We start from the raw sequence: 11,339 nt of genomic DNA on the forward strand, positions 1-11,339 counted from the left end.
ACAAATATGGCGTTATATCCTCGCCAAAATTCAAGGCATTTGATAATGCGACGCAACCAAAAAAACCACATTGGGAGTCCGTGCAGGTCTGTCTTTCACCTCCTTTCGCTTGCGTTACTCCTTGCGCACACGCCCTTTTACTATACAGCGGATTCGCTTCCTGAAAGGTCAACTATTCATCTGTAAAGTTCATTGATTTAAAACTTGGAATGTTGAAACTTGAATGTTGAATGTTGAGACTTGAATGCTACATGGAATTGTGCCATTAAAAATGTGAAACTCGAATAGTGAGTGAAAACTAATAGTAATACTATGCACTATTATGGACTAATTCCATTGCAGTCTTTTGTTTGTATGTGTAATCAAATGGTGACGAGTGAAATTAGGGAATAATTTCACGCGCGTTTTGTCCAAATCCTTATAACTTCCCTCGCCTAAAGGCTTGGGAAGTTATTAGGATTTGGACAAAAAGCAAGTCATTGAGGAGCTCTACACTTGCTTAGTAAGGATCCTAACTGACTTTACTATTCAAAATTCCAATAACACACTATTCAGTCAACAGCTGATTTTATATGTTTTGTCATTTTTTATTTGCTTACGTCGAACCTGAGCACACTAGACAGGTCCAGCTGTCTGCTACTTATGGAAATTCTCAAGACATCCACACGTTTACAGATTTGGCCCCAGTCGCTCAAAACCTGGATAAGGCTATACACTGCTGGATAAATCTTAATCTAGTGGATAGTACAATTGGCTCCCGGCCTTAACAATTATCCCTGACTGGACAATGATTTATCAGGTGGATAGCGCTATCCATCGTTTCAGCAACAGGGCCACATCAGAGTCTTACATACAGTACAAAATGTGTTTATAAACCTATTAAACTCTGTTCAGGAGCACCCAACGACTGTTTCTGTAAATTATCTGTTCGGAGAAGCAAATACTTGCCTATTACTCGATGACCATTCCATCCATGTATAATTTTCGAAGCTTATCTAAAAAATTCTGGGATTTTCAGAAGTTTAATTTTTCAACTTTCACTCTCCAGGTTAGGCTATTTTTTGGAGGAAAAAGGAAACCTAAAATTTCCGGATTCAAAAATGTGATGGAGAGAGGAATTAATTTTTTTTCGTATTGCGCTAAATTGCATCTAAAATTTCAGGGAAAATAGTACTGAAGCCCCTGTAATTTCGAAAAGACTGATAAGTTCCCCTAGGATGACCGAACAGATCTCACAAATTTTATAGCGCCGTTTAGAATGCATTTCTCGAGGTCTGAAAATACTCTGGATAGCCTAAAAAGGCCTTTCATGAATATTAATTTGGGAGGAAACCGTCGTTGGGTGCCCCTGTTTGTTTGGCGTCAAAGGTAGTAATTAGTAAAGTTGAACTGAGAACGAACTAATTGGCAAAGGTATCAGATGTGCTGGCTCTGAGTGACAGTCGTAGAGTTTTTCACCTTAAAGGTACAATATGGGTGTTTCATCTAATGCGCGTCAAAGCTACCTTTGTGCAACTGTTAGCCATATTTGACAACAACTTCGCTCTATTTTTGTTGCAAAATCAAAGTTGACAATCACTCAAAACAGCGTTAGCGAATGATGTTAACAAGATTAATAGTGTTATGTCCAGTCAAATATACACCACAACGTAGCCTGCGAAAACACCCGTTTCTCCTCGCTCTTCGCCGATGGGGACGTTTCGCGCGGAGGAATTGGATTGCGTCATCAGTATGGAATTTCTGCCGCCAAGTCTCAGACGTTCCTCCTCGCCAATCGTCCCCGGCGGCGAAGAGCGAGGAGAAACTGATCTTTTCGCAGGCTAACCACACCGTGAACAAGTAGATCTATTGAACGCTGTTAAACGGAAGAAACTGAGGCGCGAAATGCTTTTCAATATAACTTGATTCCTGACTGTTATTCAAGTAAGCGCTCGATCACGGCTAGCCTGCGTACTCTCGGGATTAGCAAGAAAGTACCCCGGGCACAAGAATCCCGCCAACTACGCAGGATAGATCACGGCGACCCTACGTTATTTGAGGATAATGGAGTCAATTATTAGACTTAACTCTCTACGTTTGAATTTAAGAGCTCTTTGCTTGTTTTTCTCTGCATGCCTGTAGAAATAAAATCGCAGTAGGTACAAAGGAAACACTCTTGAGACGCTCGGGCTATCCCAACATTGATGACAAGTCATAAAAGACGAAAAGACAAAACAGCTATACACCCGGTTATGTAACCAAGGTGATGCTGATGTGCAATGCGCGCCGGGAATGCGAGATAGATACGTATGAATTCTTTTTAAAGTTCAAGGGGTCCGTTTCTCGAAAGTCCCGGTTACTTTTCGGGCCCGAAATCAGATTTTCAAATCGAAATACAAAGAAAAAGAGCGCGGGTCTTGGCTAACAAACTGCTCCTTTTTGTTTCATTAACTGATAGTTTTATCATGTTAAATGCAAAACTATTGAAACCTCTATCTTGCATGTAAACAACAACAGCTTTGCGGGCCTGTTAATTATCGGGACTTTCGAGAAACGAGCCCAAGGGCCGTTAAACATAATGTGAAAATTGGAGATTAAACAAATTGGGCACCTGCGTTTGTTTCATTATTTTAAATCAATGTTATATTAATTTAGTGATTTATTTGTCAATGGCATCCTTGAGCCTCTTTGTCTTGTATGGTCTACCATGTCTTTCTTCTCTTCTCATTTCCGGTCAAACAGCCGAATGGTAGGAAATCGCAGCCTCCTGTAAATTTCTTGAAGTTTGCATCGATGTCTGGTCCTACAGTAAAATTAGAAAAAAGATATTCGATCCTTAATTACTGCGCAACGCTTTTAAGGTAATGGCCCACTGCGTAGGAACGTATTCCTCAGCGTTTATCGGAAAAAGGTCTTTCTAGACGGCATGACCTGAAAAACTCTGCTTACCCGATGTTGGAATTCTCCTCCTACTTGTTTTAGTATTGCATCAAGCTTCACCATTATTTCATTCACGTTCTTTTGCAAATGGTCCACTTTTGCTTGAACTATAAATAAAAAGAATTTAAATAGGATCTTTAAAGCCTTGCAAAACACTCTCAGTCACAACTATCCAATCTACATCCCAGCCTTCGATGTGCTAAAAGAGAATTTCATTCTTACTGAGTGAGGTGCATATTATCAACAAAATGCAAAATTTTGTTCGCTTAATAATAATCGTTATTTGAGGTTTGGTGCAAACACAGTTTCAAAGTCTATAAAATTGATTGAATTGGCGTTAAACAATGTTGTCGTGCCTCGAGCAAGACAAACCATTGCAGATCAGTTTTTTAGAAGTTAAAATTTTCTTTTTGATTGAAATTATTTGCTCACCTGACATAGGAAAGGCCTCTCCGTGTTTCTCTTGGTAACGGTTCGTGATTTTAGGGAAAAGATCTTCAATATAAAATTTTTGATAAATCCTGCGGTGGTCTTTAGCCCGCTGAAGCCAAAAACAATGATTTGCGATTTAGTCAAGCATTTAAGGTACTTTTTCTAATAAAGTTGTATTTCCTGAAAACATACCCAATCGTTCGAAAAAGCTGCAAAAGTACATACATGAGACATTAAAAAAAAAGATCTTGAATCAGCATTGTAGGGCAAATGTGTAGGTCTCATTATCAGTCATTCAGTTTTTTTTTCCGTTTCTGATTGGCTCAAATCCCCGGGCTAAGGCCCAATTCATTTATCGTGCTTTTGCCGTGCCGACCGTAATTCTTGAACAGTAAGTTTGACAAAAGCAGGGCAGAAGCACAAGGTCTCTAAACCAATTACATTACTTGAGTTCGGCACAGTAGAAACACGACGAATGAACTGACCCTAATTCTTTATAACCAGTTAGCTTTGACCAAAATCGGAAGACATTTGCGACGTCCGATAAAATGACATCAATAGTAATGGCTATTGCCAGAAAAAATGACGACAACCGAGAAGCCCTGGGAACGAGGGCGTGTTAGCTGAGCTGGGGCCTGTTTCTCGAAAGGACCGGAAACAATTCGGGCCCGAAAAAAATCAGAACCTTTTGAATAGTAGCAAAGTTCCTAGTTCACAAACCAGTCATGCAATTTTGATTTGTTAACTGATAGTTTCATTGTATCATTTTTAGAATTACCGAAACTTTGATATTGAATGCAAACACGGCAAACAGGAAACAGTTTTCCTAGCCCGAAAAGTTATCGTGATTTTGGCGAAACGGGCCCCTGGTTCGGTGGAGCTAGAGAAAATGGTGGAAAGGTTCGTAGGCTTCTCACGTTTTACGAAGAAGAAATAGCAAGAAACGGAAAATACAACTCGAAGGGTGACAACTGCTAATCGAAGAAGATCTGCTAGTCAAAGGACATCTCCTTTTATTTGAATTTGCTTCCTACCCCTCCCCAAAGCCAACATTTTGCCCTAAGAGAGAAGTGTGAATGTTGGCTTAGGGGAGGGGTAGGTGGACAGTTTCATGATGCCGAGTAACAGGCAAATGAAGACGGAAACTAACCGATCAAGGGCTAGCATGTCTTTTAAAGTAAGAGTTATTTTATAATACATGAATATAATAAAGCAGTTGTGGATTCGGCTTTCATATATTCTCAACAATTTTGCGGGCAGAGGTGGATTACACCCTCCCGATCTGCATAAGTTCGAATAATTCTTCAGATCATACCCAATAATTGCTAATTCACAAAAGGTGGTCTTCATGAATGAAATGAGATGAAACTGATATGTTTTCGGTAACGGTAGGTATAACAAGTTTGTCATGTTAAGGCCTTTGTGCAATAATTATCAGTTGGGGGGCCATACAACGAAAGGGGCGAAAAGACTGTGAAGACGTAATACACTCAGAGAGGGGAGAAATGTCTAAATTATGCACCTTGGGGGCGAGATATCTTATTTTCCACACGAGACAAGACGTCGTAAGTATATAGAACATTAATATTAGTGAGGGAGAGGAATAGGATGACATCGTGTATATACATATTCGTTAGCTAAGACTGATTCCGGGTTAGGAAATTATCTGCAGCTAGCCTCTCCTAACCTCTGCTCGGCTGTCTCCGTACTTCTTGATATAACAGTGAGAGATAGGGAAGGTGATGATGTTGAAAGGAACAACAATGGGATGATGTCTTCTATATTCATCAGCGACTACTGCGCGAGCAAATTTCCATTCCACATCTGCGTTAGTCTAAAAACAAACATGGCCAACAAGAAATGTTCCCTGATTAAAACATTCACTCAATCCCGTATTCCGTAAGCCATTTAAAGAATTTTATCCTGAAACGCAACATTATATGTTTTAGAGAGTGCATATTAGGGGACCCAGATGCTTTAATTATCTCCTGCGGGTGTCGAGTCAATAAAAATAGACATCTTTGATTGTTTTTTCGACGTCTTGCTTTCACTCTTCTAAGTAACTCTCAATTCTTTTAAGGTCTTAGAGGGTCTTTGTCACAAGGATATTACTGTTTTAAGTAAAATCCGCTCTTTGTCATCTGCTGCAATAAAGAGCAGGAAACAGTTCTAGTGCCTGCTGAACCACTATTTTTGGAATTCGATTAGTTGGAAAATAGTCTTTAGTTCGCTTTTTATTTTAATTGACAAGATAGCAAAAAGCGAGACATAGTCCCTTTAAAATAACACTCACAGTCGAACCTCCCAACGTAGATTGTGGCCCGAACCTATTTATATGCGTGTTGGTTATGTTTTTGATTTGTTTTTTTCAGAATGAAAGTTTCAACCGATTTCGATGATCAAAAAGTTACGTCAACGTTATTTACCTCCACTTTATTGTAAGTGTTGTTGAGCAAAGCGACTAGCATGTTGATCAGCATAATGACAGTTAAAACCAGAAACATTACGTAGAGGATTCCAACGACTGTATCTGACCAGGTGTCATGGGATTCCAGGGTCTCCAGATTCGTCAGGCCAAAGACTGACCATACAAGATGGGTAGATGCTTTAAATAAGCTATGCATTGGAAAATAGCACTGATAAAATATGTTGAAATTGCCAGGGAACTAGTACTTCAGCGGTATTAACGCTTTTGGGGGGAAGTTACTGACATGCATCGTTAAAAAAGTCAACGTTATAATCATAGGAAAGTCTTTCGTCCATCCGTCATTCTTTATATTTTGACACTAGCTGACAATTACGCAAGTTTTCAAGAAACGAAATTAGTTATCAACTGATTTTAACAATGACAGGTTAACTGCTATCATATTAAATGGCTTGATTTGTACACCAAGAGGTAAAAAAGAAATGTCAATTCCAGGAAGATACTTACTTTTTTTCCCGGCGAACAGAGGCAAGCGGGGCAGGATTAGAACAAAAATGCAACGCCTGATCTGAGGGTTAATGAATTCCAGAGGCCTTTATAAAGCTTAGGTCTCAGTAAAACTCGGCAAGAAGTTTTATGTTTTTTTTTTATCACGTGAGTAAAGAACTTACCAAGACGATGACCCACTCGCACAAAAGCTAAAAAAAATAAGTTGACAAAGAATTAGCTAAAAAAAATAAAACAAAATAACTAGCAAAGATACACATCTGTTAATTTCCGGTTAAAAAAAGAACTTAAGATGAAAGCAGCGAGAGAAAAAAAAGGAAAAAAAAACATGCGCTAGCCTCACCTTTTAACCTGGGTCCGGTTGGTTTCCACCTCTTGTGCTGGCGTCAAATAAGACATCTCGGCGGTGTAGATCATTGTGATGGCAACAGAAAAAGCCAAAATTACAAACACAAACTGAACTAAAATGATCATAAGGTCGACGATCATTCTGAACAAAGCCAACTGAAGTGGTCCAACTGTTTTGTTTAATTCCAGTATGCTTGAAAACCTCAAGACTAGGAGCAGAGTGTTTACACCGTAGAGATAGTTAATTACCTGCAGTAGTCTGTTATGGTGCGGATCTCCACCTTTAATGATGGACGCAACTCTGAGGACAAATATGATAGCGTGACAGGAGAGGGTAATGACATCCACATAGTTCCACATATTTCTGGAGAAGAAAGACAAGACTCAGAAGTATTTTGTGAAGAACAACTTTACAAATGAGTACCACTTTAACATACGGTAAGCAAAGTAAAAATTTCACGGTAAGTCGGGCGTAAACAGTAAAAAAGAAAACAAAAACTACCTTTCGATCAAAAAAGCATGGAAAACAAAATGTCATTATAATTAACTACAGTATGTTATGTTCATAAATAATTTAAAGCATCCAAATGTTGGACTCATATAACTCTCAATCTTATAATAGAAGTGAAAATTGTTTTTTATTTGTTATTTTCTAGAATAATATATATATTTATTTGTATTGCTGCTTGAGTTTATGTTGCTAAAGAACAGTGTCTAGATGATTTATAGAGGATGAGCAAAAAAAGGGAATACAAATCTCCCTTTAACCACCACTGTAGCTCCTGAAGAGGTAATAGTTTTGTGCTAAAACCCTTTGATCTGCATTAATACAATTTTTTTTTCAGGTCTGTGACAATTGCTGAATATTTGGACCTCTTATGAAAGTTCTTTTCAAACTTACGCTCAGTTGAGGAGCCCACGCGTCATTGGAAGATAGTCAGAATCAGACCCGACAGCTGGACCGAGGAAAACTGATAAGCTTTTCTGACTCGCAATTAATAAACATTCATTGACTAATATAAGGAAGGTCTGAGGAAGGGTTATACGGGAAAGTTAATTACTTTATTAGAGGTCTTAGCCTCGCCATCTTACCGAAAATAAACTTTGGATTGAGATGTATAATATTGCTGAAACTCAGAGATCAACAATCCGATGTAAAATACAAGAATGAGATATTCCTCGATTCTTGGGGATACAAGAGAACCCAATACACATATTCTGATGTGTAAAGCTATGAACACTATTTGTTGTAGTTTTTCCTTTAAAAAGATGACGAAGGGGGTTGTTAAGTAGTCCAGGTACATATCTGCAAGACAAACATGATAAGTTGTAACGTCGAACACAGTAATTAGACATCGTGGCCAATTCCACGTTTACATGTCATTACTTAGGTGCGTACGTACGTACTGGATTCATAAATGTTTCCAGATTTAAGTACATATAGGGTATTAGGATTTATAGGCGCCAAAAACGTATTCGGATATGTTTATAGAGACGATGTTGCTGAACGTTTGGTCAATGGGGAGTTTTATAGTAACCCTATTCAGACCGGGGGGGGGGGGGCTTTATCCCTCTCCCCAAGACGAAAAAAATTGAATAATTTCAAAACAGTTTAAGCTATGACCACCAAGCACAAAGACTTTTCCTAAAACTTGTCTGGAAACGTTTAAACTTCGTTTTGACATGTGCATCAACATTGAAGTTGCCAAGGCAACTGAGTTCTGACACCCAATTTTTTTTCCAAAATTTGTTTTTTCTACTACAATGCCGTTTTGCACGACTAAAACGTGAAACTTCCTCGTTACACATTATTTTTTATGGAGGAATTGTCGTATGAGCTCATCAAAAATTTTGTTGCTTGAATTCCTGTTCGCTTTTATGTTTTTCACTGCCGCTCATTTCAGCTTGGTGGCTGCTAGCATTTCTCATTTTCTCACCGCCGCTATGAAATTTTCATGTTTTTCTTCCAACAAAATTCGTCTCCTTTGTTTTTACAGAGGGTCTTCTAAAGTAGAACTTTTAAGATATGATATCCAAGTTTAGAAAAAGAAAGAAAATTTCCTCGTGGCTTTTTTACGTCCTCCATTAAAGAGATTGAATTAGGCACTTTCACGTCGTAGTCTTACAGTGACGGCAAAGAATTGTACAAAAACATGTGATGCACTTAATTACAGAGTTGGTGTTTTGATTATTTAACCTCTTGCTCAGTTTTTTTTTTATGTTCTCATTGCCATCGCCGCCGTCGGAACTTAAGATCTCTGATAAACTCCTTTTGCAAGGAGACAGGGACAGCAACAGGAAGTTCTAGGTTCACAATTCCTTTGAACAGTTGCTCGAAAATTCCTATAAATTACTACTGACACACTTACACGTCAATTGCCTATTTAGGGTCCTTCTGAAATATATGCAGTTTGAGAATTTCTATTTGTTTCTATGTTAATGGAGTGCTTGTAAAGAATATAATTCGGCTTTAATAATGTTCTTCCATCGGTAACGAACCTCTTAATGTTTTCTTGTTCGGTTTAACCACTTCACGAGTCAGACAGGTTACCTGGTCCTTGTAGAAGGCATATGTGATAAGAGGAAGAAACACAGGAGTCAAAATAGTGTCGAGTACGATAAATACATATACAAGAAACCTCAATTTTTTCCCTGGTTGACAGTCAGGTGGCAAACCATAGTTCCACCTTTGGGTCAGCAGTCTGTACGACAGTGGAAGGGATACAAACTAGGGAAAAAATAAAAGCACAAAAAAGTTGAGTTGATGGAAAGTAAAACATTTTTGCTATTATCGCTACTTTCGAATTAAAATCTTGTACTATTATTAATTCTTTCTTATTTCTTTCACGCAATGTATCGCCGACAGAAGCTTTGTCGACGGAGTGTTTTCCTCTCTCTATCAGATTTTCATTTAAATTTCCCGTTTTTTTGGTTTTGAATGGTTATCCCGTAAGGCCTGCTGTCTGCAAATATTTATTCCCTTACAGACAGTAGGCTGATTTCCCAGTGGGGGGTTACTCTTGGTGGGGGTGTGCCACCCGATTCTCCAAATCCTAACCCCATTTTCAGACCAAAAATGTCATTTCCACACCCCTTTTCAGACCTGCCCCCCAAAATACATATCCGTTTCTCTAGGAAAAATTTTGTCATCATACCAGGAGCCTATAACCTTAAAATCTATTTCGAAATCACATATAACTCTAACTCTCTTTCTTATTCACTTGGAATTGAAACGACAAATACGTTCATGCACTCCTGTCGTTCCCTGGAAAACCATGCCCGTGATTCCAGACCAAAATAGGCAAAGTCTATACAATGTACCCGTTTTCAGATCAAACGGCGCAAAAATCATACCCTTTTTCATACCTTGAAGAATCTCAATATTTTTCGGCACCTTGCGATATTCTGTGCCTCAGGAAACGTAGAAAAACTTTGTTGTATAATAGCACGGTTAATAGCAACTTTTGTTGAACGTTTAAATCCAGCAGCCATATCATTATAAAGTTTGTGTACCTTTTTCTGCGAAAAGCGAATAGCTGATTCGGTAATACTATCAAGTAAAGACGCATATGGGTCCATATCACTGCTTTCCTCGTGCCCAATTGAGATTTCCTCTTTCGTGTTGATTTGATCCATAAGCGTAACAGAGAAGTCCTCAACCTGCTCTGCTAGCGTAGTAAAAAATACTGCATTGTCGTCTCGATAGTAGGAGAGTTGCCTAAGTTTCGATGAAACCTGCATTAAGAGTAATAAAAAACGGGTGTCCGACATTAGGCTGTGAAAGCGAATTTTGGATTCCCCTGAACACCATTGGACGGCCTTGAAGATGATTGATGATGGTGAATCCGGCCTGAATGAGTGAATAATATTTGGTTCTTTCAAAGGGAGGCAACACCTTCCACCAAAATTGGATCAATGATGTGCTGGACCAACATGCTTGATCTTGAATCCAGAAATGATTATGATGTGTATGAATATCGTGACCTAAAATAATTCTTGTCGTTGTTGATTTATTTTTGCTTTATACACAAACGGTGAGAAAATGGTTAACAGATTTTATCCAACTGAAGGGTATGTTTTAGTACGATACAACACTGCGCCCTTACCCCAACCTGGTTGCCTGGTTAATTGATTCCCACAGCTCTTAATTCTTCCGATCAGAGATGTGAGAAGGAAGAGGCCGTTTGAAGGAATCACCTTCGCTGATTTTTTTAAACGCCTTCGCGAAGAAAATAGAAAAAGATGGCCGTAGGTGGGTTTTCTACTCAAACTTAAGTGTCTCGCCATGATTTTTTGCTCTCAAAATATCTTCGCTCCCAAATCACTTGTAAGCATTTATATAAGAGGATTGATGCTGATACAGACTAACCTCAAAAGCTGTTGTAACTGGATTTTTACAGCGGCACAAATTATTGGCGGTGAAAGCCTCTTCTATTTTGTCTAGAGATGTGGTATAAATCTCCTTTAGAGTGTCTCTAATTTTCAGCTCGGCTGCAATGTTATAAAAAAAAATTTCCTGCAGATTAGCGCATCTAAGGATGAATTCGCTTAACCAAGAAAAGTATTGATATCTGACTCCAGCCATTTCAACGCAGAACGATTTTGCTGGTAGCCCGGGGCCTCTAACGCGTATGTGCCGCCAAACAGGGAATTGGTTTTTTAAAAGGTCTCGGTTTCCAAATTAAGGGGCATGCAATTTCGTTGCTTA

At 38.7% G+C, this 11,339-nt stretch overlaps 1 protein-coding gene across 1 annotated transcript; it reads right to left on the bottom strand.

The window, feature by feature from the left end:
* Nucleotides 1-1,832: 1,832 nt before the first annotated feature.
* LOC140935420 (short transient receptor potential channel 5-like) lies at nucleotides 1,833-11,339 on the bottom strand. Its single transcript, XM_073384972.1, has 11 exons — nucleotides 11,001-11,339; nucleotides 10,145-10,366; nucleotides 9,131-9,359; nucleotides 7,724-7,937; nucleotides 6,627-6,995; nucleotides 6,448-6,474; nucleotides 5,778-5,967; nucleotides 5,039-5,185; nucleotides 3,352-3,460; nucleotides 2,929-3,026; nucleotides 1,833-2,782 (listed from the first exon to the last, which is right to left on the bottom strand). Exons 1-11 carry the CDS (start codon nucleotides 11,214-11,216, stop codon nucleotides 2,714-2,716), a joined length of 1,890 nt encoding a protein of 629 aa, XP_073241073.1. The 5' UTR covers nucleotides 11,217-11,339; the 3' UTR covers nucleotides 1,833-2,713.

Source organism: Porites lutea, chromosome 4 (genome assembly GCF_958299795.1).
Source record: "Porites lutea chromosome 4, jaPorLute2.1, whole genome shotgun sequence".
Classification (NCBI taxonomy): domain Eukaryota; kingdom Metazoa; phylum Cnidaria; class Anthozoa; order Scleractinia; family Poritidae; genus Porites; species Porites lutea.